Source organism: Pezoporus flaviventris, unplaced genomic scaffold, assembly GCF_033815535.1.
Source record: "Pezoporus flaviventris isolate CSIRO_AGI_PZ_B2104156 unplaced genomic scaffold, CSIRO_AGI_Pfla_v1 ptg000045l, whole genome shotgun sequence".
Classification (NCBI taxonomy): domain Eukaryota; kingdom Metazoa; phylum Chordata; class Aves; order Psittaciformes; family Psittacidae; genus Pezoporus; species Pezoporus flaviventris.
The window spans coordinates 11,773,158-11,797,625 of record NW_026892593.1 but is presented as its reverse complement, the minus strand read 5'-3'; the positions used below and the strand labels follow the sequence as shown (position 1 = coordinate 11,797,625).

At 40.5% G+C, this 24,468-nt stretch overlaps 3 protein-coding genes and 2 long non-coding RNA genes across 8 annotated transcripts in view; 3 read left to right on the top strand and 2 right to left on the bottom strand.

The window, feature by feature from the left end:
- LOC133276571 (uncharacterized) overlaps positions 1-24,468 on the top strand; it is a 787,535-nt gene that overhangs the window by 605,372 nt on the left and 157,695 nt on the right. The window lies entirely within an intron of this gene.
- Positions 1,354-10,752, bottom strand: GTSE1 (G2 and S-phase expressed 1). The gene is made up of 11 exons (XM_061467471.1): positions 10,648-10,752; positions 9,862-9,925; positions 9,181-9,781; positions 8,529-8,699; positions 7,457-7,595; positions 6,275-6,637; positions 6,016-6,088; positions 5,402-5,650; positions 4,057-4,237; positions 2,724-2,864; positions 1,354-1,744 (listed from the first exon to the last, which is right to left on the bottom strand). The coding sequence occupies exons 1-11, from the start codon at positions 10,724-10,726 to the stop codon at positions 1,661-1,663; spliced, it is 2,145 nt and encodes a 714-aa protein (XP_061323455.1). The 5' UTR covers positions 10,727-10,752; the 3' UTR covers positions 1,354-1,660.
- Positions 11,522-16,477, top strand: LOC133276562 (uncharacterized). Of its 2 annotated transcripts, XR_009745917.1 has the most exons (3): positions 11,563-11,956; positions 14,047-14,438; positions 15,682-16,477. It is a non-coding gene; the product is annotated as an uncharacterized LOC133276562 (long non-coding RNA). The 2 variants fall into 2 exon arrangements; XR_009745916.1 differs by having other exon boundaries at positions 11,522-14,438.
- Positions 21,269-24,174, bottom strand: TPRKB (TP53RK binding protein). Its single transcript, XM_061467470.1, has 5 exons — positions 24,153-24,174; positions 23,623-23,844; positions 22,769-22,891; positions 22,179-22,355; positions 21,269-21,388 (listed from the first exon to the last, which is right to left on the bottom strand). The coding sequence occupies exons 2-5, from the start codon at positions 23,761-23,763 to the stop codon at positions 21,302-21,304; spliced, it is 528 nt and encodes a 175-aa protein (XP_061323454.1). The 5' UTR covers positions 23,764-23,844; positions 24,153-24,174; the 3' UTR covers positions 21,269-21,301.
- ALG10 (ALG10 alpha-1,2-glucosyltransferase) overlaps positions 24,153-24,468 on the top strand; it is a 42,637-nt gene continuing 42,321 nt past the window's right edge. For all 3 annotated transcript variants that reach the window (XR_009745915.1, XM_061467469.1, XM_061467468.1), the window contains exon 1: positions 24,153-24,388. Coding sequence is in view for 2 of the 3 variants with exons in the window: in XM_061467469.1 (XP_061323453.1) it covers positions 24,224-24,388 (165 nt within the window). In the remaining variant the exon portion in view is untranslated. The remainder of the gene's footprint in view (positions 24,389-24,468) is intronic.

Here is a 24,468-nt window from a genome sequence, read left to right as displayed (position 1 = left end):
TCATACTAAACCATGTCACCCAAGGCTCTGTCCAACCTGGCCTTGAACACCGCCAGGGATGGAGCATTCACAACTTCCCTGAGCAACCCATTCCAGTGCCTCACTACCCTAACAGGAAAGAATTTCCTCCTTATATCCAATCTAAACTTCCCCTGGTTAAGTTTTAATCCATTACCCCTTGTCCTGTCACTACAGTCCCTAATGATGAATCCCTCCCCCGCATCCCTATAGGCCCCCTTCAGATACTGGAAGGCTGCTATGAAGTCTCTACGCAGCCTTCTCTTCTCCAGGCTGAACAGCCCCAACTTCCTCAGCCTGTCTTCATATGGGAGGTGCTCCAGTCCCCTGATCATCCTCATGGCCCTCCTCTGGACTTGTTCCAACAGTTCCATGTCCTTTTTATGTTGTGTGCAGTTCTGGTGTCCTCAATAGTCCAAGTGAGGTCTCACAAGAGCAGAGTAGAGGGGCAGGATCACCTTTGACCTGCTGGTCATGCTCCTTTTGATGCAGCCCAGGATACGGTTGGCTTTCTGGGCTGCAAGCACACACTGAAGCCGGCTCATGTTCAGTTTCTCATTAACCAACACCCCCAAGTCCTTCTCTGCAGGGCTGCTCTGAATCTCTTCTCTGCCCAACCTGTAGCTGTGCCTGGGATTGCTCCGACCCAGGTGTAGGACCTTGCACTTGGCACGGTTAAACTTCATAAGGCTGGCATCAGCCCACCTCACAAGCATGTCCAGGTCCCTCTGGATGGCATTCCTTCCCTCTAGCGTATCAATCGAACCACACAGCTTGGTGTCATCAGCAGACTTGCTGAGGGCGCACTCAATCCCACTGTCCATGTCAGCAACAAAGATGTTGAACAAGACCGGTCCCAACACCAATCCCTGAGGGACACCACTCGTTACTGGTCTCCAGCCAGAGAATGAGCCATTGACCACAACTCTTTGCATGCAGCCAACCAGCCAGTTCTTTATCCACCAAGTGGTCCACCTATCAAATTGACAAGTCCTTAAAGTATAAGTCAGAAACCTACTTAGCTCCTCTTTAAAAGAAATCACAAATATATCACTAAAAAGTTGTGGGGTTTTTATTTAAGTGTTTATATATCTCTGCTTTGGTTTAGAAATATGCAAGCTGTTGCTTTCTCCTCTGAATCACAAACTCAGCTGCTGCTGGTAGTGTATTCCACTAGCATGCAACAGTAAAACATACATTTCTAAACTTGCTACACTTCTGTATGAAAACCCACCCCGAATCCACTACCTTTACCTACATCTCAACATTTGTTAGTTAAACACTAAAATTACCTAACCAAGGCCGGTAATAAAACATTGCCATTTTGTACAATAATTTGGTAAACAAATCATTTATTTTAAATTAAATCTTCATTGCACATAGGAAATAAAAAGAAAGTCTTCCAGTAAAAAGAATATCTTTTTTGCCTTAGAGCAACAGTTTAAACACATTCATTGCACCACATCCATGAGCAGAACCATTAATGAGAGAGACTACATCAGGACTGCTTGAATTCTAGTGTGTTAACACAGTTTACCACATAATCTATAGCCATCTTCAAAAAAATCATGTATGAGCAAAGATTAATTCCTAAATACTGTAAAGGTCACAGATGCCAAGAATTCTTCATTTCGGCTCAAGTTCAGAACTTGAGTAGCGGGGAATCCAGGTTTTCTTTGTTCACATCAGGACTCAGAGTGATAAGAGGTGAACTCAAATCAATTAGCTGAAAATAAATAACAATTTAGCTACTGTAGTCAGCTGTTGTGTATAACTAGCAGCAATAATCTCTAACAAGTCTTCAAGGACTTTTTTTTCTTGTTCAAGATTCCCATCAGCACCCAGAAAATGAGCACCACACAAAGGTGGTTCAGGTTTTTAAACATCTAGCTCATTCTTAGATATGCACAAGCTTCTCACAAGGTGGTTATTTGCCCATACTCACTAAGAGCCTAAAAGGCTTTTCTGAGTTTCATAACTGTGCATATTGGAGTGACACAGTCACCCAGGCAGGGCAGAGCACTTCTGAGCATGCCTCCAGAAGTCACTTCTGTAATCCTCTTCCGAGATGCTTTGAAGGACCTGATAGTAAGTTGATCCCAGCTACGTCTAACATCACCAAAGGCTACATCCTCAAAGTTAGAACCATTTATCTGACAATGTCTAAAGGCTTCTACTAAAGGTTCAAGCCACTAGTGTACAAAAAAACATTTGCCCAGAAACATCTGTCAAATTTACTGAAGGTTCTAATGCACACCTTTCAACTAAGGAGGGTATTTGGAGAGGAGTTAAAGAGGAGAGACAGCCCTGCTTTTTTGCTGAAAATGAGCAGCTGCTCTTAAGAACTGGAAATACGCAAGAAAAGGAAAACAAGTCAGCATGCCTGGTGTGCTGAAGAAAGCATTCACTTCCTGCTCCAGAGCAGTTTCATTCTTTGACAACTGCTTTAAGCATCAAGTTCTTTCTCCATCCTCCTCCTTTTCCTATTTGCATATTGCTCACTGAGCTTCTTCAGAGCACACCAATTTTAAATATTACATTCTGTTTACTGAAGACCCCTTGTGTGTAGTATCATACTGAACATATGAGCTCATGTTAAATAATCCTTACAAGTACTGTGGAGCTGCTCTGCAAACAAAATACATGCAGCCATTTGACATTTTTCTGCTAGCATATTTGCACCAGAAGACTTAAATGTAACTTACCTTCACCTGCCCTGGGAACATGGGCTTTAGAGGAGTAATCTTACTCACTTCAGGAGTATTGGAAAGGTCAATCAGAGGTCTATTTTCACATTCCAAGATGTGTGGGAGAGATGTGTCTACTCCGATATCTACCAGTATGGCCTTAAAAAAAAAAAGGTTCAGATTTTCCCCTCTGTTCTTCATGCTTCTTTCATAAGGACTTAGGCAATTTATGCAGCCATAATAATCAAAAGAGAGGCTTAACGTACAGGTTGAGTATTTTTCATGCAGGATTATTTGCATGCAGTGTAAAATCTCAGCTCCTGCTATGCCATAGGCTGGCATCAAGAATAAGGAAAATGCAGCGAGACAAAGCAAAAGAGTTCCTTGGGGCATGAAACAATTTTTCACTTAAAAGCAGGTAAGTTCAAATAGAAAAGTAATAACTCTGAAATCATTTAGATTACTTGAGTGCAATTATTGTGCAATCTTACTTAGCCATATAACCTGTTCCATATACCTCCAAACTTTAGTCATGCTTTTTGTCCAGTTTAACTACTCTATACATGCACTAAATAGTTCTGTAACAGATACTTTGTGACATCAAGTAACTCAACAAGGAAAATACCAATGCAGTTATATCAATTAATCTACAGATTATTCTGTAACTGAGTATTTGTAAATCAGTAGCCACTATGACAGGTTACTATTTCAGCACTACCAGTTCAGTCCTTTCTCCTTAGTGCCTGTGGAGTAGCAGCTTTCAACACGAAGCCAGTAGATTCTTGGGAAAGGGGAAAAAGTGTTTCCTCAACTAAATAAGTGACCCTTAACCAAGTTTACTACAGCATTTACTGCTACATGGGCTTTGGGGTTTAATCCTCATTCATTGTATGCAGATTTGCACTTCTGTTAGGTGCTAGAATGTAGCTACTTTATGGCTGCAATAGGAACTGCCTTGTGGCTTTGGGGTTTAATCCTCATTCATTGTATGCAGATTTGCACTTCTGTTAGGTGCTAGAATGTAGCTACTTTATGGCTGCAATAGGAACTGCCTTGTGACTCTGCTTTTCTAATCAAATCCACAGTGATTTCATTGTACTTATTCAGAAGTGGAAATTTAATACCAAACTACAAGTAGTTGACCATTCAGCTTCCTTAGCAGAACAATCTTGGTAGAAACACTGAACAGATGTTCAGTGCTAAATATAAGCACTAGAGGGTGCACTAAATTAACAATTGGAGTTAATCCATTTTAACTTCATGTGTACTGGTTTTCCCTAATCCGTCATCTTTAAATAATTTCTTTTCAAGCAGTTTGCTTAGTACTGTAGAAAAATGTATCATTTCTTACCTCAGCTTTTTTCTCTTCAGCCAATTGATTTTGTACTTCAGCTTCCTTTAATTTGTTTTCTACTACTTCTGTAGCATTTTTTTCTGGTGAGAAGTTAAGTGCAAGAGGTAACACAGGTGGAGGAGATGTATCATCTTCTGAAGAAGATATCTGTGTCTTACTCTCTTTTGTCTGTTTAGAACTAGAGGAAAGAGCATTAAAGAGCATTAGCAATAACTCCATTCTTTAATCAGCATGAACTCCTAAAGACAGACAAGCCCTTAACATTTTTTTTAAACCAAGTTTAAATGACCAAGGCTTCCCATATTTTCATCCAAAAGTATGCTAGTTACCTGCAAAATACAAGATATTTCATGCTGCAATAAATGTATAGCCTACCCATGTTAAAAAAAAGCTAATTACTTCATATTTATGAACAAATTAACCTTAAATTGACATATATATGCAGCCTAAGCTTCATACACAGGATTTTGGGGTGGGTTTCTTAGGCTTTGAAGAAACAACTAGCAAATGAGTATTGATACTGCATATCACTGAGAAACCCACTTCAGTCCCTGCTGAGAGGAAGTACTGACATAAACTAGAGGACCTGGGGTTGTAATCCCATTAATATGATAAAGTCATTGTAGAGAAAGTAATTGCTTCCTTGAGAGAAAAGCCTATTTTGGACATTTAGCCTAAGTAACATGACACATAGCAACAGCTTTCTAGCCATGAATCATTCCTGCTTTAATATTGTTCATCTCCACTGACCATGAAGCAAGCCTGCATACATATATATGCCACTTGTGAGATCATGTTGGGCAGATAATATGAAGATGACATTTTTACAGAAAAAAAAAATTAACAGCAGCATAGGATTCACCCATTCTGCAAGCAGTTCTTTCAGATGAAACACAGGTAAACCTGCTCAGAAAATGCAGTTATCAACTAAATCCTTGGCTTTTTTTTTACTGACACGTTAATAAAATGTGATTTTACAGAAGCACTGGCAACAGTATAAAGCAAAGTTAAGAGTAATAGATGATTTAACCTAGATGCTTCCCTTCATCAAAAGGCAACAGGAAAAACACCAACACCAAATCTGTTCTCAGACAGATACAAGTCTTAAGCTTCCTGCTAGCTCAAGAAATAAAAATAACTTCCTATTAGAGATTATAATTCTTTAATGTTACATACTGCAGTATTTCACTAGTCACAAGATATAAAGATATATTAGGCCTATACAGAATCTATGATCTATTCTAGCATTTTGCAGAGGTCCTTGAAACCTGAAAGTCATTATTAAAATTCATTTAGAGGCAGTTTCCCTACAACACATTTCGTATATGGAGGTTTGTCTTACCCAGCTCTAAGAGTCTTTTTGTTAGAAAAGCTGGAATTTTGGCAAACAGATGCAGCATGTGAAGAAAATGCCATTCTTGGTGCAGATCTAGGAGTCACTGCTGGAAAGCCTGAGATACGACGAAGAGGCATAGGTAAACCAGACCGTTTCAGACTGGCAGGAGTCATGGACACAGACCTCTCAGAGAAACAAGCATTCTGAAAGAGCCCATCTTCAGAAGCTTTCACAGGAGTGCTCACTGCCATGGCACTGAAAAAGGAACATGCATTAGCCAAAAGCTTCTAGGAACCGTTTTATCCAAGCTATTCTACTAAACAATAGGATTCAGTTTCCCTTTGGTCAGTAAGGGACAGTAATTATCATAAAGTGAGAATCATAGCATAGTGATGCGGCAGGGGGGAGGGGAAGAGAAAGGGGAGGGACAGTGAAGTGTGTCTGGTTTTGTTGTTGTGAGTTGATTTTCTTTCTTTAATCAGTTCTAATAGGCATTAACACAGCTAACCTGGAGGGCCCAAAGGGACTAGACAGTAAAGTTAGAACTTTTAAAGATTGCTGTAGCACCCAGCCATGTTGCATTCTAAAAACAGTACATTCAGTTTTCAGTTCAGCCTTACCTTCCAAATGTGCCACAAAATGGTAAACCAATAGATGGTCCTGCCTTTGGTGCTGATCTGTTTGATGGTGTGTCTAAAGAGAAAACTTTTATTAGTTGTTATCCATATTATTTTTTAAGTAACAGATACCTTTCAGTTAAAATACTAATTCTTTCCAAGAGGTGGACAGAAGTGCAATGAAACAAACAACAACCATTCAAGGTAACATTTGCTTTTAACAGGCAAGCTAGAAGACAGTTCTTGCAAAGTATGTGCTTACCTCCAGTCTTCACTGGAGCCTTAGCTTGACTTGTAGGAACTGACAAAGCTCTAGCCTTGGGCTTCGGACACAGGCTTCCTTTTGTTGCACTTCCCTCTTTATTATGCAGACTGGGAGCAGAGCTCAGCCTCTGAATTCCACTGCCTACAACCTCGGATGATGTTGCAGAAGCTGAAGATTTACTTAAGCTTACAGCACTAGATATTTTGGGAGTACTAACTGATCTTACTTGGCTCCTGGATGCCTCAGCATTGGCAGCCTGCAGAGATGACGCTTTGGTAGGTCTGACAAAGGCTGACCTGTTTGTACTAGATGAAAGCTTAGAGCCACTCACAGTAACTTTTGAAGACATGCTTGGTTTTCCTGAAACAGAAAGTTAAGTTATACTTCTGAATTGTTGCTTATTGCTAAGTTTTTGACTAAGCAGAATATGCTCACAAAAGGAAAAAAAACAAGCTAATTTAAATATAAACTTAAATATTGTAAACAACTCAGCTTTAAGAACACATACAGCTACTGAAAACTTACTCCCTGAATCCTCCACCAATCTCATCTTAGAAAGTCTCCTCACCAAATTCCAAATTACTGCAATCAAGTCGAAGAATATTCTTCAAGAACTGCCAAAACAGCTTGCAGATTCAAGTTCCATTTTCAACATTTCCTCACAGCATAGTTGGCTATGTTCCCTTAAGCAGGCATTCAAGAAGGTAATAGTTCAAGTTACACTGATCAACACCATGGGCTGAACTCCCCCACAAATGCTTTTCTTAGTTTTCTGTATGATTCTTTTAGTCTAGCTGGTTGCTTTCATTAATAGGATGAGTCTCGACTAGACACTTCCATCATGTAAAATTATTCTTCTTAAGCTTTAACTTTTACTGACTGATACACTATTATCCATCCAGAAACAAATTACAAATTAAAAACTTGCAGTAACTTGATTATCTTGATAGATCCTACAAGAACTGTGGTGCTTACATCTGTCAGTACTTTACAAACAGTATAAGCCCAAGATTACTCTTTAGTCCACAGGGATTTACTGGGCTACAAAATTTTATTCTCCATTCCAAACACTTACTGCTTGTATATACTGGACACCACTAAAACATACCCAAACCCAAAATCCAAGATATGCTTAGCTATTTCAAAATTGATTTGTGGCACAAATGTGTAAGTGATTACCATTTTTTCCTATGGGAGAAATGGGTAAACTTGAATTCAGACTCAAATTTATGCTGGAAAATGATGACAAAGATGATGTAATCTTTCTTGGGACACCGACACCAGGAAGTTTCAGATGTGTTACCTTCTTTAAGCCAGGCTGAATCAAAGAATAGAATTTATTCAAAATCAAATAAGAATTATTTAACACATTATTTTACTGTGCTTTTTCTTGGTTTTACCACTTTGTGTAAATTTTAGAGAAGATCCTTCCTCAGATTACAGTTTTTAAAGTGAACTTTCTCAGAAACAGTTCATTATATTGGGTTATTACACAGAACTAGAACATGAGATCAAGGAGGGAGGCTTGCTGTTTCTATTCCTGCCACAAACTTGAGTATGGACCTACAGAATAAAATGAGTAATCCAGGCACTAGTATATGCTGGGCAACAGCCAGCTTTATAGGAAAGGCTCCGAGTGTGCTGGTGGACAAGCTGAACATGAGCCAGCAACATACAGTTGGAGCAAAGAATGGTAACAGTATCTTGTGCTGCATTAGGAGTGCTGCCAGCAGGTGGAGAGAGGTCATCTTTCCCTTCTGATCACCACTGGGAAGGCCACACCTCAGGATCTGTGTCCAGTTCAAAGCTCCCCAGTATGGGAGTGATTTGGAGCTACTGGAGAGAGTTCAGCAAAGGGCCACTAAGATAATTTAGGGACTGGAGCATCTCTCATCTGAGTGAAGGTTTAGAGATCTGGGACTGTTGAGCCTAGAGAAGGCTCAAGAAGGATCTCATCAACATATACAAATATCTGAAAAGACAGTGTCCAGTGGTGCCCAGTGACAGGACCAGAGACAATGGGCACAGGCTGAAACACAGTAAATCCAACATATATATAGTTGCTCTTGAATATGTTGTGTTATAACCTTAGAATACACATTCAAGAACAGCATTTACAGAACAGAGACTGCTTTAAAGCGATTATACACATGACAATATAGCTTTAAATTAGAAAGCAAACTATATTCATTTTTTTCTTCTTATCAGAACATCACAAAAATATTTTCACATTAAGAATGCTTGCCATTACCTTACTTGGTGCAGGAAGGGCTTTTTTATCTTGTGCTGAGGAACTGCCACTCAAGGAAGACTCAAAGACCTCTGAATAAGCACTAGATTTATCAGAAATTAGATCTTCAGGCAATCCCATGCTGTTCAAGTCTCCTTTTGTAGAAATATTTGGATGTTTTCCTAGTTTGGGCTGCAAATTTCAATGAAACATTTTAAAAGCTACTCGTGTCTAGAAACCACTATAAAGCTTTTGACACAAATTGATCTTGTTAAGAAACTAAAACAAGAGTTAGTGAAGGTTTTGAACCCAGTCAAGTCCTTAGTGACATTAAGTCACCAAGGACAGTGCAGTAATTTTACCAGCAAAGACCCCAATATTTAAACAGAAACCAGGAATAATAGTATTCACAAAACCAGAATACAGTGGAACACAAATTTGCCTGCAGATGCTGTATAATGTCATAATATATAAACTAGTTGGATACTACACCATAGTATCTTGCCCTGACTTTTTTGTATATATTAATGTTTCCTGCCTAAAGATCTTATGAAGTAAAGAAACGCTGGATTAAAGTTCACCTTTAAAAATAAAGCTTGTAGATAGTTCAAACATTCCTAACACATAAAGGCTATGTTTAATGAAAATATTGTTGCTCAGAATCTATCTTTACCTCTTCAGTAGTCAACAAATGGCTTTTTCCAAGAGTAGATGAAGGTTGTGCCATTGGCAGTTTGCCAGTTGCCTTCATGTTTCCTTCCTTAGTTTTCTGTGTTTGTGTCAGAGGTGAACTGGCAATTTTTGTAGGAGATAAAAGAACTTTAACAGGGCTTGTTTGAACATGTGTTTCAGCATCTGACAAAAGTTTATCTGATTCCTTCTGGAAACAAGGTGGCAGCTGACATGCTGGGCTTTCCCACACACAGTATGTCTCTCTTTTAACAGCCCTGGGACTCGCCTCTATATTTTGGTTCCTCAGCATTTTTAATTTTGCCTTTGAGTCCTCCACAAATGTTTCTGTAATCTTGTTTTCCAATTCTTCAGGTTGTTTTATTTTAGTCTGTTCATTCTTGCTTCCAGTCTCTATCTGCAGTGCTAAGAGACGAGCTTCTTTGAAGATTTTCACGAATTTCTCTCCTGTAAGTGGGCTCCACATGAGTTTATCATCACAAACAGATGCACTCTCTTTTTCAGCACTTTGTGCTTCAATATTGACAGAAATACATTTTTCTTTGTGTCCCAAAGGTCCCATAAAAACTTCATCTTCACTTCCACTGCAAAGAAAAATAAGTCAGCCCAGCACCTACCATGTGTCAATTTTAAAGGTATATTTACCTGCAGAATCTTCCCTTACCTTGCTGGAGACAGCGAAAGGTCAAAATCAAACTGTTCATCAGACAGAAGAGGAAAGTCTGAAACTGTAACAAGAAGAACTTTATCGCAGTAGGGATTTCAATAAAATGATTGCATTATGCTTTGACAATTTGGTGAAGCTGATGCCAGATGGCAAAGGAAGTTTTAGCTACCAGGTTCAAATAATTAAAATAATAAAGGCATATTTTAGGACAAAAATTAAAGGTAAACTGTGAATATGATCATAGTTGTGATAGATGCCCAAATATGATGAAAGATCTCAATGCCGATTCCTAAGGATCCATAACAGGAATATGAAATCTGGCTGTGGGGAAGGGTATTAACAGCCTCCAGTCAAGAAAAGTAAGAACACATATAATCTAGAGCTGCAAAATACAGTTGTCCTACCAATCAAATCTTTTGCAGTTCAAACCACCACAGGACAGTAAAAGAAGCCAGTGGGAAAGATTCATTTTACTGTTAGCTAATATGTACACTATTAATTGAATCAGCAGCAAACAGATAAGGAAAGGGGAGGAGCTCAGATTAGATATATAGAAGAGTAGTTGATAACATGTTGCCACTGCACATGCTCTAGCACCAGTGCTCCCTCACAAGTTCTTGGGGCTGGTTGGAGGTCTGACATCGGCAACAGCAGCCCATCCAAGGACATGAGTATACAGAACAAGATGTGAAGCAGATACAGGAGGTCTGCAGATCTGAACTGGCTTAGCTTTTAATAAGGGATACAGTAGGTAGAAAATACCCCAACTTGTCCTCCACTTACCATTACTCATGCAAATATCCGTTTTTTCCTCAATCACATAACTTGAGCAAGATGCTGCCTTTTCTTTTGCTTCCTCCATAGTGCCTGGGAAATACAGAATTACCTATATAGTAGGTTTAAGAAAACCAATAAGGTCGCAGAATTTTATAATACTGCCAAATTATCATGGAGGCAAACATTCCTTTTGAAGACTCCTACATGTTATGTTTAAGGACACCAACATGTTTTATGTTTTAACATAAACAGAGGAATGCTTTGTCTCTGAAAAAGCATTCAAACACAGCAGTGATGCCTAGAATTTATGAAATTCCTTAATGCAAATTCTGCATTCAACAGCTGGACTCTTTACATGAATACAGCTGCAGTGCGCAGCAGAAGGCTGCTACCACCACAGGCTAAAACCCCTTTTTACGGCACTAATCCTAGGCTAGCTCGGCTCCACAGGATGAAACGCATGCTGTGCTTCAGACAGTACCTTTCGTTTGTGCCCAGAAACGCACCACATACGACATTCCTGTAAGCAAAGGTAGCCTCGTCCCTGCCTTAACACCTTAACCTGCTCAGGCTTGGCCAAGAGGTTAGCCCGGACACCCTCAGAAAGGAGAGGCTGCCCTGTGCGCGCGGAGCTGCTCGCATACCGCCCTCCGCCTCACCTCAGGGGAGCTCGCACGGTCGCCGCACCCCCGACCACAACGCTGCTTACACCTCTAGCTGTGGCGGCCGCCGCTACCGGCGGGGGCCCTCGGTCGCCCCAGCCGCCACCCCCCGGCGTCTTGGTTACCAAGGGGGCGGCTGGGGTGACCGAGGGCCCCCGCCGGTAGCGGCCTCCGCCGCTCTACTCACCTCCTTAGGGCGGCCACGCACCGAACAGCGCAGCGGTGGCGACCGGACGTTTAAAATCGCCCTCCACTCACGTGACGCACTCCGCGACCTCTCATTGGCACGTTTGAACGATACAGGCACCGCAGGGCAGTTTGGGGTTTGTAGTTAGCTCCCGAACGGCCGGCGGTGTTACTGAGAGGACCGCTCTTCACCTCACATACTTAACCAGTTATTAATAGACTAAATCTATGTAATCGCGGTCTGAAGGGTTGGATAAGCTTTAAGGCCCCTTCCAACCCAAACAGCTCTGTGACTGACTGAAAGAATACGCTTTGAAGCAGGCCTATTGCAGAATGAAAACCAGGAAAACGCCACTCTTCCACATCTCTTCTGACATCTAATGCTGTCCAGCGCTTAGGGTTTTCTCTTAATATATGTACGGCCTCAGAAATTGCAGTCGAGTGATGTATTCTGTGCTGAGTATTTGGTATGGCGGAATCACTGGATTGGAATTTAGCAGCTGAATAAGAATGGTTAACCATGATTTTTACATAGATACAATATTTTGTAACCCTTCCTCTGCTTGGCATCTTATATGTTTTCTTCTCTATTTTGGCATCTTTCATGGAGCCTTGCAAGCAGTACACATGCAACTTCGGTACATAGCAAGTATCCTATGCATTGGCTAATATGCATAGTAAAGGACTGGGACAAGCCACTAGGCTTAATACGAACATGCTCATTTCTCACCTTTTCTCCCTCTCCATCACCGCAGGAGCCCCTCCTGGCTAGAAATGTCGGGGGAAGTGTCAGGCTCTGTTGTGTTTAAAACAGGCTGATCGTCATTGTTACAGAGTTTCTGTCTTTCAGCTTTTCAGCTCAGGGTTTTATACCTGTTCTCTTTGTATTTTTCATGGGTCCTTGAATTGCTATTACTGATGTTACAATTTCAATTCTACATTTACCATTCTTCTCCTGCTTTGCTCTAGCCTATAGAATTTCACTAATAGCTCAACAGCAATTCTTTTTCAGTAAGTTGAGCAAGGGTCCATGGCTGTATTAACAAAACTGGGCCATGTGCATTATAAAGGATAATTTTCCACAAAGAAAAATTATGATAGAAGAATAAAAGTCAGGAGATTTCAAGAGTGTATTATAAGACCAAAAATCCACAATCTTACACTTCTGAGATGAGGCTCACACATACCTCCTTTTGCTTAGTTCAGTCAAAAAATGAAAGCATCAGTAAGAAAAAGAAAACCAAGATTAAATTAGTAGGGAAAAGGGCAAATAGGCTGTAATGTAGGAAAAAAAAATATAAAGAAAACTAAAATCATACAGGAAAAATTCAGTGTATGCCTTTCAGTGGGGCATCTACCACTCTTTGTATGCTATTTATGAAAACAAAATCCAAAAGTTATAACTGCCTATCTTTTCAGGATCAGGTCTGAAAGAGCTAGAAGTGATTCAAGTCAATAATTCTTTACTGATGTCTGAATTTCTTCTCCCAAACCATTGTAATATTTCAATTTTTCTATATTTAATATATTACTAATAATGAAGAATGATATGATGTCCTTGGTAGCTCCATTGGTTCCGGTGACACAGTTTTACTCACATAACCACTGGAAGCATGCAGCACATACCCTTCGTTGAAATGCACGCTGACGTACTGGTCTTGTAACAAGTTTACTTAAAAGAAATGGAAATTCAATCAGTTTCTATTAAATGGTCACAGTGTCAAAGAAATTAAAATAGCTCTTTTTAGAAATTATATTTATGGAAAAGAGTTTTAAGACTGCTGAGAGTATAAGTCAACAAGCTCAGGCTTAATTTTCTGGAGTGTGATACCCCAAGACTTATTTAGAAATTGCTAACTGTTGTAATAAAACTGAAGGAACCAATTTCATTTATATAAAAATATAAATGCTGTGTGAAGGAAAGGCAAAAGCGTTTAGAAATGCACCAGAACTGTAAGTTCAGATCTTTCTTAAGAGCAATTATATGTGTCAACCAGCTTAAAATAACAGTTAAATGACAAATAAGGTTTGGGGGTTTTTGTATATAGTTTAAAGATGATGCAAGAAGGTGTTCCCATTTTGTTCTGGGAAAGAAGGGCTTTGGCCTCTTTCTCTAAACTACAAATTTAAATGTGTTGATTCAAAAGCCCAACAAATAATTACTAGACCATTGGATTTATTATTCTAAACCCACTGTTAACCCAGCTAATCATGCAATGCCCAAGGTTTGGGAGAACTTCTGCCAATTAACTGGAGGTCAGGGAAGAGTAGGATATATGTGACTGTTACTAACCCTAAATGTCCAAAATGTCTTCTTTTGTGATTATTGAGTATGATTGTATTATAAAAGTTAAGATTATTAAAGAAGGCATGTACTTTTCCATTAAAATATTATAATATTAGGGCACATTTAAGTGCTGGTGGCTTGAAATTTCACTCCAGGCAAGTTAAACCAAATTGTAGTTGTGAAAGGAACTAAGGTTTTACCCCAAAATAGCCTGTGATCTAATAGAAAGTAGTTCTAAGTTACAGCTCATCCTGCATTTTTCATCACCAGCACCCTCCATCTGTGCATTACTTGTGTTGCTATGAATTTGGCAACCCTTCAGCAGCGAGCTACTGTTTATAAGAAGGGATCCCAGCAGCTAAAAGAAGCCAGTCGTTGGGATTACTCATTACTTGCCTTTTGAGCTGCTCCAGGGAATTTCTTGAAGAACTATGTCAAAATCAGCTTTAGAAAACCAGTAATTTGAGAACTTCGATTGACCAGACTAGTGTTGGTCAAGTTGGTGGGATTGGAAGGAGGATTCTTTTTGTTGGTACCGAGTGAAGATTTTCCTCTTTTGTGCAAGGAAAAAAGAGCATTAAAAAGGCCTTTTTTCTCTCTGCAAGAAGAAATCTGACGCATTGGGAACTCAATTACCAAGACACCATGAATGCTTCCAGGAGGTAAGCTGCATATACATATATTCCCCTTAGGTGGGAATAGGAAAGCAAACTACTGACAGAATATTCCTCTCATGGTCTTCACATGATGCTGCAATATGATAATGAACTGTTATTTGATTTACACAAGGTAGAAGGTAGCCCTTGTCCTGATACCAGTGTTAAATGTGTATTTCTAATTCTGCAACTGCTTTATGTAGTCTCAGCTGCAGAATGTCTGTTTTATTGATGCATTGCCTTTTGCAGATTACACTTCCTAGTCTTTCATTTTTAAGAGATCAGTTTTGACAGCTCTTTTCTATGTGTGCATAAGCATAAATATGATTTGTCTTTAAAAGCTCTTTACTTGTAAGCTGTATCTGCAGTAACGTTTTTGGTAACTCTTACACTTTGGTGATAATAACAGCAGGAACATGCATGAACCAGAGCTGTACTATGGCTAATACTTCGGAGACCCCTTCCTAAGCTGCATGAAAATCACAAGCTGATTGACCTTTTGGCATTCCACTTCAGGTGGAATTATGGACACTCAACATTTTTTTTCTCTTAAAAAAAAAAAAAACAACAAACCAAAAAACAGAAAAAGAAGCAGGCCCACCGGGGCTTAGCAGACGAATTTCAGTGGAGATAATAAGGGGAGGTCAGCTACCATAGGTTAATATTTCTGCTTTCAAACCATTTGGGAAAGGTGGCAAACCAATGTAAAATTTAACTCCAGAGAATCCAGGAGGTATGCTTTGTGTAGTTACTGCTGATTGCTACCTTTGGCTAATGAGCACCTTGACACAGACTGCCAAGGGAAGTCCCCTCTGAAAAGCGGAGATAGAAACACATTATGAGAGCAGGATGGGAAGCTCACATAGCACAGACTGTGCTTATTCCCCCGGATTAAAGGTTTGAAAACTGGTTATTTTTTTTTAAACCTTCCCACTTTCATAATATTGCAAAATTAAGGGTATGTTTTTTCTCATACAACTGATCTGTATCAACAGTGACGAGAAAAAGCACTGTGCATTCTCTAACAAGCTCATACCCAGTCTCTCTGCCTGTCAGTGGGAGAAAGATACCAAATGGCTGGTGTTTTTTTGCATTTCCAATTATGGAAATTAATTTATTAGCCCCATACAGCTTGAAGAGCTCTTTCCCAAATCTAGTCAATGATACAATGCACACCCTGTGCTTCATTATAAACACTGTTAATAAAAAGAATTCTTTTTAATCTTAATCATGCTTTTTGTTATGGCAGGATACATTCTCTCCGTGCTCACAGACAGAAAACCAATGGCAGCAAAAGTGAGAACTGGCACAGCACCTCTGGGTTCAAGGACCAGCATGGAGATGATCTTGCTACAGTCCATACCCTTTACACAGTGATTGTCATGATCCTTCTAATGGCAATCTGGGGAGCCTGGTCAAGAAAGGATTCATCCTGATAGCAGCAATACACTTTCTTTGTCAAATATTTAATGGAATATTTCTGTCAATTACCCATACCTGGGAGGTACAAAAAAAAAATGGTCTCAGCATATTACAGTTTGCTTGAAACTGCTTAAAATATTGCTATGTGTGAAACTGAAACTGTGAAGCAATTTAGTTGTCAATATACAGAACATGACTGTGAATAACATAACCTGTTTGCACAGTACACGTTTATATTACCCATCGCATGTATATGAAACTTACCTTAAGCACAATATGCTAGCAAGAAGAGTTCTGCTTATGTTTTTGTTGGTCAGTGTTTTGTAGAGAAACCTCAGCTTTCCATTTTTGAACTTCAGTTGTCAGTGTCTACCTCTGCTAAGGTTACCTGTTCGAATCCATCATAAAACATATACTATAAGCAAGCAAATAATCTGCCATGTCACAACATCATAAGAAAACAAATAAATTAACAAAACCAGCTATCCTGCAAGCAAAGGAAGACCTATGAAGCAATCAAATTCTCATCTCTGTTGCTGAAGAGTTTATATGGGACTTGCACCTGCATATTTTTAACCTGTGGTAATGCCTTTGTAAACTCAGGAATAAAATAATGAAATAAACTATATTTGTAAGCATCCTTTATGGCAGAACCAACTGGCTCATTTTCAGTCTTATACCAATATATTTAATTCATCTTCAATAACTGCTTGCTTTTCCATAGTTCATTAAAATACCTCATGGCCATACCAATTTCTACAGACACCAGCCCACACTTGATGGAGGGTATTCCATATTCCCATGTTTTCAGGGAACTCTACTCGGAAAACCTGCAAGCTTTATGGAAATACAGCCAGTTGGCAGCCTCTGTTACACTCTTGGTTGTGTGGTTGCTTACTCCTGATGAGCTCAGGTTAATGGACTGGAAGCTCTGAGGGGCAATGGCTGTTGGGAACAATAGTTCAAGCTTTTGGAGTTTAAACTCAGCTTAAACCCCAAATTCCAGCATTGTATAAACTAACAAACAGTATCCTAATAAACAAAGAAGAACTGCAAGATATTCTGAATACTTAGGAAGAGATAGATTTATATCTTTGTAATTACAGAGCACCAGTAGGGAACACAATTCTGTTAAGTGTTGCATACCGCATTTTGGTATCCATCCATAATTAGGAGGGGCACATAAACTAAAATGTTTCTGCAAAGACCTACCTGGCACACTTCGAGGAGTGCTTACAAGCACAGTGTAGCATCAGGGATGCCTGCATCAGCTCTCCCAGCAGGTGTGGGTGCTGGAATTGGTGTTCCTGTACCTATGCAGCACTGCACCACTCCAAACGAATGTCCTTGTTAAGGTACCACCTCATTATGATTAACATGGGAGCAGAGCTTTGATGGTGATCTCTGAAGAACAGCATACAAAGGAATAATATTTTAAAAATGATTATTAGCACATTAAATAACTTGTCATAAGACATAGGGAACCCAGCCGTAAACCATGCAGCATAAACTAATATTGCAAGTGAAAGCAAAAGGATGGTCCCTCTCTTGTAAACATACCATTGAAGCACACTAGAAGAGAGAGGGATTTAGACATACTGACAGCAGCACAAAAACCTGTGTGACTGGGATTGTGTGACAGGCGATGGCCTCAGTGCACTGGATGTGTACCGTCGTCAAGGCTTCTGCAGGAGAGGGAGTTTTTGCAGCGGGTCAAAGAGTGGTACTGAATAATCATCTATTTTGAAAACTATGAAGGGAGGTTCCCCTACCTGAAGCAGGCACAGAAGGAGGCCTGAAGCTGTTGCTTTGAAATCACAAGGCAAAAGGGTATGCTTAGGCTATAGGAGACTGATGTGAACTGTGAAGGTCTTTGGAAATAAAAGCAGACAGGTAAAAGCATCTCAGGATGGCAGAAGAGAGGAAGCCAGTGAACAGAGCTGGGAGGGGGCTCACTTAATGGTGAGGGGAACTCACTCATGGAACTGGTCACTGACAGCTGATGGGGATTTTTCCTTTGCTTAAAATTTTGTAAACTGGATTGGCTATTTGTCCTAACATGCATAGCTTTTAGAAACATGCATTTTACTAATATCAAACACACAGTTCAGAGGTGCACAGGCTGCAGCTCACAAATTGAACTGTCAGGTCAGTGAACCTGCATTGCTTGTGCTGTTGATCACAGTGGCCTGCAGATGTGGCTGCACAGCACTCAGGAAGAGCCATCTTGGTGCAAGGCAGACTACCCTTTGCTGCTCTCTTTCCCTGCAGAACCTCTGACTGCCTGTTTTACATCACTGTGAGATTTCCTATGTGCCAAAATACACACTCCCCTAATCACGGGATGGGCACATATCTGATCCCACACATATGCACCAGCCTGCAGGTGATGGCTGCTGGCAAATCACAGTGTGCTACTGGACTACCTCCCTTGCTACAGGGCAGGCAAGTGCTCCTTGAGTGTATGTCTGCATTCCTCATGGAATCACCAGTTGTTTGGATATACATCAGACTTACCTGGGCTGAAAGCTTGGAAATCATCCTTAACTCAAAAAGGATAGCCTGCTCGCCTTAGCATGTATGACAAAGTCATTGTAAAAAGTGGCTTTGTACTGGCCATTTCTTGCTTGTCCTGTCTCCAGTGTTTTATCTTTCTTTTTCTCCCCTCTACTTCTCTAATAAACTCATGTGTTACAAAGCATTCAAGCAGGAAAGTGAGTTCTGTGGAGGATGAGGTTTTGGCCATTGCCTTTTAGAAGCACAAGCTGCTGGTTTCACTCAATTTTTATCATATACACAATGTTAAACAGGCAGCACAGCCAAAAATCCCCACCCAAAACCACTCCACCTTAAAAATAAAAGCTAGAACTGACCACACATCATACTTTTACACTTAGATGTTAAATTTGTATGTCCTGCAGTTACAATCTTACCTCTGAAGCACAGAAGGTCCAAGTAAAGTATTGAAAATGCTTCAGCTTCCTCTTTTTCACCTTTGTAATAGAGGTGATAAGGTACAAAAGTTCTGAAGAGAAGCAGCTGAACATTGAATGTTTTGAAAAACCCAAGTTCCTTAAGCTTTTGCTTTGATGGAAAACAGTGGGGGTCAATTTAACAGCAATATTATATATCCAGACATTCTAATTTTAGTTTTCAGAAAGACAAGTGTAACTTCACAGGGTCAACACAACTCAAATTTATTCCTAGTTTTTGTAAGCAATTTGTTTAAGTCAGATAATGCAACTAGGATTAGAGGAAAACTGTGGTCTTGCAGGTCAGTGGCATAGTCTTCACTACCAACAGACCCAAATCATCTGCCTGACTGAACGATAGTCAGTCAGGAGACTTCAGCTCCCAAAATAATATCCAGTAAATCCACCCATGAAAATGGCTCATTCAATTCTCACAGTAAATCACAGTTTCATAATTTAACTCATGGCAACAGTAACAAACTATTTACTGTTTCCACACCAGTGAAAGACACTGACAAGAATTAGAAACTGGGAAGCCAAGTTTGGAACTTATGTATCAACTGTTATGCAGGGATCTTTTTATTAGCATTTCTCCTGTATTAAACAGACCAGACTGATGCTTTACACATGTTCAAAAAAGGCTGTGCTTTAAGCATAACTACCTACCATTATTTTAAGCTACCAAAACCAATGTCAGCAATTGAGCCAGCAAATCTGGTGATATAATCCATGTACCAACCAGACTGTCAGAAAAGGAAAACAAGTCTTGTATTTGCCACAGTCATTCTCACATGCTGATGTTACACACGTGTTATTTCAAAAGACTCAAGCCCTTCCAAACTCCATTTCTTTACTATTCCCTCACATTTCCCTTTAAGGGGATGATACAATCTGTAGAACCATCTTTCAATCAAGAAATCAGCAGGGTCATTTCTCCTGAATAACTTATTTTGATAAACCTTTTAATTCCCTTGGTACTTGGCAAGTATTTGGCCATTGATCTGGTTGGTAAGAAGAGGATGGTACTTGTACTACTGTGTTTTAATTGAGGGAAGCATTAACCAAAATAAAAATGCAGAACAGAAACTAGGGGTTTTCATATTAAATACAGAAACACAGACAATACGTCTATGTGTCATTTTGCTGGTCTGTTTACTGTAGTGGATAACATTTCAACTCTTAACTCAGACCTGCCTCTCCCCAAAAATACATTTGTTTCCCCACACACTGTGTAAGAAACTGGGCCATACTCTTCCAAATATCTTCTACATACACAAATTGTAACACCTCAGAGAACATTAGGAAACAAATAAAACCAACCCATATTCAGACAGCTATACAGGTGTACACACATCCCAGAAAAACTATATAGCATAGCAATAGCAGAATGGATTTCCACCTGATTAGAAGAGGTTTTGTTCTTAAACAGGATGCCTGCATGTGATTAAACGATACTCATGCAGGACTGCTGGACCTGATGACTGCTGGAAAACAATATTCTTTTTAGCTCCTTTTGATGGCCTCCAACACTGGTTCAACCAAACAAGTTCAATGATCCTTTCAGAATGCTATGTAAGTTCTATTGACAATATAAGTAAATAAATGTAGGGTAAAAAATTCTCTGTGAGCTCTGGACCCAGAACTAGGCCCTAGGAAGTCAGCATCACCATGTATAATTCGGTGTAGTAAAAGCATCTCTCATTATCTTTCAACACCAACATGTAAGTACCACAGCAACAGACCAGTAGCTCAGCAGCACCCTCCATCTGGTAACATCACATTGTTAGGTGCTACCATCACCGCTGCATCATCCATGCTGACCTCATTCACGGTCCTACGCATCCCTGACACCCCTGCTCCACACTGCTCCAGCACTGGCTGCCACAGGGCCCTTCCTGTTCCCAATGGGTGGGCAGTGACTGTATCCCATTAGCAGAAAGAGGGAAGTGCTGCTGACAGTTTATGGAAACTTTCCTTTTCCTAGCCCATCAGCAATAATTCATGCCATGGAGATGCCTTTTCCAGCAGCAGTATCATTAAAAGGACATCATCCATCGAGATGCCGAAAGAAAACAAATCAAGGGAGGGCTAATAAAAACGATTTACAGTGTTTGAAACCTTTCTGCACCTAGCAAAATGTTTGATGAAAGAGAGGAGTAAGTAGAGATTTCCCAGCCTTCTGTTTAGATCAACTTAAGGTACTGGCAAAAGTGATTTTTTTTAATCTTGTTAAGAAAATGGACAGAAATGCCAATGGCAAATTCTGCTTTCCACAGCAAGATTTCTCTTTGTGCTTAGAACACAGCCCTGGTTACCCCCATATCCAAACTTGCTTATTTATGATTAAAGCTCAGATATCATCAAACTGCTCAGTACTATACCACTTTCTCTGAAATGCACAATAAATTGCAATGAAATGTTTTTACATCTCAGAAAGCCCTCTTTTTCCTTTAGAAAAAATTTATTTACACATTTTCATATAACATCTTTTGTTGACATTCTGCAAACAATACTATCCAATAAGGTGCCGAGTTTTTCTTCTTGCGGAGTAACTTTGTACATCTGCAGAGAAAGAAAACCATAAAACATGTGTAAGGAAGAAAAAAATTCATCACATGTCTTCTAAAAATATGTACCCAAGGTTTGCCCTTCTCCCACACTTTTTACACTGGAAATTTTAATCTTGTCATGACTGTGATATAAAATTGGGACTAAGGAACCAAGGAAATTCTGAAATGGCAAGACATAAAGCTAAGAAACTGAATGAGAGAAGCAATTTTAGCTCCACATGTTGTATGCTATTATTTGTCCAGTTTTATTCATGTCTCCCATCATTACTTTGACCAACATGATCAAAATGATTTAAGTTACTTGAATTTTAAGTTACTTGAAGTTAAACACATATGCTTCAAGATACTTATCTAGCATATGGTAATCTGCTAAGAGCACACATGCCCCAAAGCAGCTTCTAGCAGCTAATCAACACATTTTTAGTTCAGCCACCCATGCTGGGACTATTTATGTGCTTAAGATTATGAAACTGTTCAGGACTGGAAATTTATTTTTAATTAAATGAATATTTGCCTGAGAAAACAGGAAGCAAAGTGCCTGAATGGTAGGCAGCAATCTGGAATGTATTTTTATGTTCCAACTTCCTGACGATGCTAAGGATTTTAAGACTTAAAATTTATGCTGTTGGGGGTCTGACAACTAGAACTTCTTGCAACTAAAAAAATTGTAAGTAAGAAATGATCAAGTTCACTAAAACAGGCTTCCAGTTGTGCTAAAGAAATACAGACCCTAAGATAATGTCCACTTTTCTCTACACCAGTCATCTCTTTTGGCTACATACCTTTTTAACTCTGGCAGTGTCTGTTAGTTGGGGGAGTTCATTCAGAGAAACCTGCTGGCCTTCCACCTGAGTTACTATATCTCCCAGATTCACAGTTTTTTCTTTGTCCACAACCAGAACAATAAGCACCGCTGTGTCACTGTCTGAAATGCCAAACTTTTTAAATGCATCTGAAATCTAAGAAAGCATAAAAAATAAGAAAATATTATGAGTCACTTTCTCACTATATATGAGCAACCTTTTCAGCTACAGGGTCAAATAGACTAAGAATATAAACTGTCAGTTTTACATTAATGTAATTCTGACAAGCTACAAGAGATAACAACGTATTAGTGTTAATAAAAATAGCTGTGACTTCTATTAGTAGCCAGGTAAACAGTTTGTAGAATCATAGAATAGTTAGAGTTGGGAAGGATCTTAAGATCGTCTAGTTCCAACCCCCCTGCCATGGGCAGGGACACCTCCCACGAAACCATGTCACCCAAGGCTCTGTCCAACCTGACCTTGAATGAATAAATCTATTTAGTTTGGCTGCATGGATCTTGGCAACCTTGTCTGACAATAAAAGACATTTGTTCAGTAAATCTTACATTGTTGTTTGGTGAAAGGCTGAAAATAATTTCGGCATTGAGAGTTCTGGTTTTCATTTTACCTATCCTGTGCAGATGAACAGCTTTGTTGGCCGCCACAAGAATTTGAAAAGGATCTACAATCTGTAAAACACAACGAAGAAGTTGAACAGAAATTTAACTTCCTATTTTGAACTCTGAAAAAAATCCTGACCACTAAATTTTGACAGCATAAGTCTACCTCATAGAGGGGAGGAAACCAGTATTTTACTAGTTACTTTAGCAATTCTTGCTCTTCCAAAGTCATGTGATTATTGCCTGTGTACAGTTATACTTGACAGAGTCAAGACTATGCTCTCTCAATCAGGTTACTGAAATCTTTTGAAAAAAGAATCACATTAATAAATCTTCTGTCAGTAAATTGTCAGATTATTTTTTTTTCACCTTTCCTAACTACAGCTTTGATAATTCTAACAAAAAAGGCCAGATTCAGAAAATAGTTATGGGTTTAAATGAGAAAAAAGGCTCCAAATATTAGGTTTTGGACAGCATAATGCAATTAGTACTGCATTTCACAGATGGGAGCAGGTTTAAATAGCTCCACCAAGCAGGATGTGAAGTGAACCAAGGCGACAACTGTTCTGGCCAATCCTGCCAGGGCTTTTTATTTCACACAGATGAACCCTTACACTGTACAACACCGTAATGAAATCAGAGGAGGAGCATTTGCAGTGTATAGCAGCAACTCGTGTGACAAGTGATTACAAGCATAGGCTGTTCTTCACGGAGTTCCCATAGAGAAGGATTTCCACGCTGCATTTAGAACTGTAACGCAGTCCGAACGGGAGGTCATAGGCACTCAGGCATTCACTCACCATGGCAGGGTTTATTAATGCTCCTTCGATGGACCCTTCCATGGCCTTCTTCCTTAGAGCAGCTGCATTTTTCACGTGGTTGAAGAGGAGGATGGTGACTGTGCAGTCAGGGAACAGCTCCAGCCCATGCGTTAACTCCATCCTGCAGGACCAGCCCGGGAGCGTCCGGCAGCACCAACCCTACACCATTTACCAAAACAATGAACGAACACGCACCCGCTCCTGTCCCGTATAAAACACAGTTTCAATAACACCATTCACAGATGGTTTTTAAAGTCTCCCGGAGGGCAAGCCCCATGCGTACGGCTCCACGGCCGGAGGCAGGCCGCACCTCCCGACCCGCCCGCCGGTCCCCTCATCCTCCCCGCCCGGCAGCCACCAACCGCGCCTGGCTCCTCCTGCCCTCCCGTCCCGTCCTGGCCTGGCCTCGCCTGGCCACCTCTGCCCCTCACCGCCCCTCACCGCCCCTCGCCGCCCCTCGCCGCCGCCCGCCGAGCACCACAGCCGCGTCCCCCACTGCCAGGCCCCACCTCCCGCGCCCAGCCCTTCCCGGAAGGGCGGCCCCTTCCCAGCCCGGCCTTCTCGGCGCGGCGGCGGCAGCATGGAACGGTCGGAGGCCTACGGCTTCTCCGCGGTCATGAGCGGCGCGTTCCTGCTGTCGTGCCTGCTGTTCGCGGCCGTCAATCGCGGGCAGCGCGGACCCTACATGGACGAGGCCTTCCACGTCCCGCAGGCACAGGCCTACTGCCAGGGACGCTTCCTGCAGGTGCTGCGCGGAGCCGTGCCAGTCAGAGCGATGCTTTGTATGAACGTGCCGTGGGCGTTTCGAAAAGAGAATACTTTGTG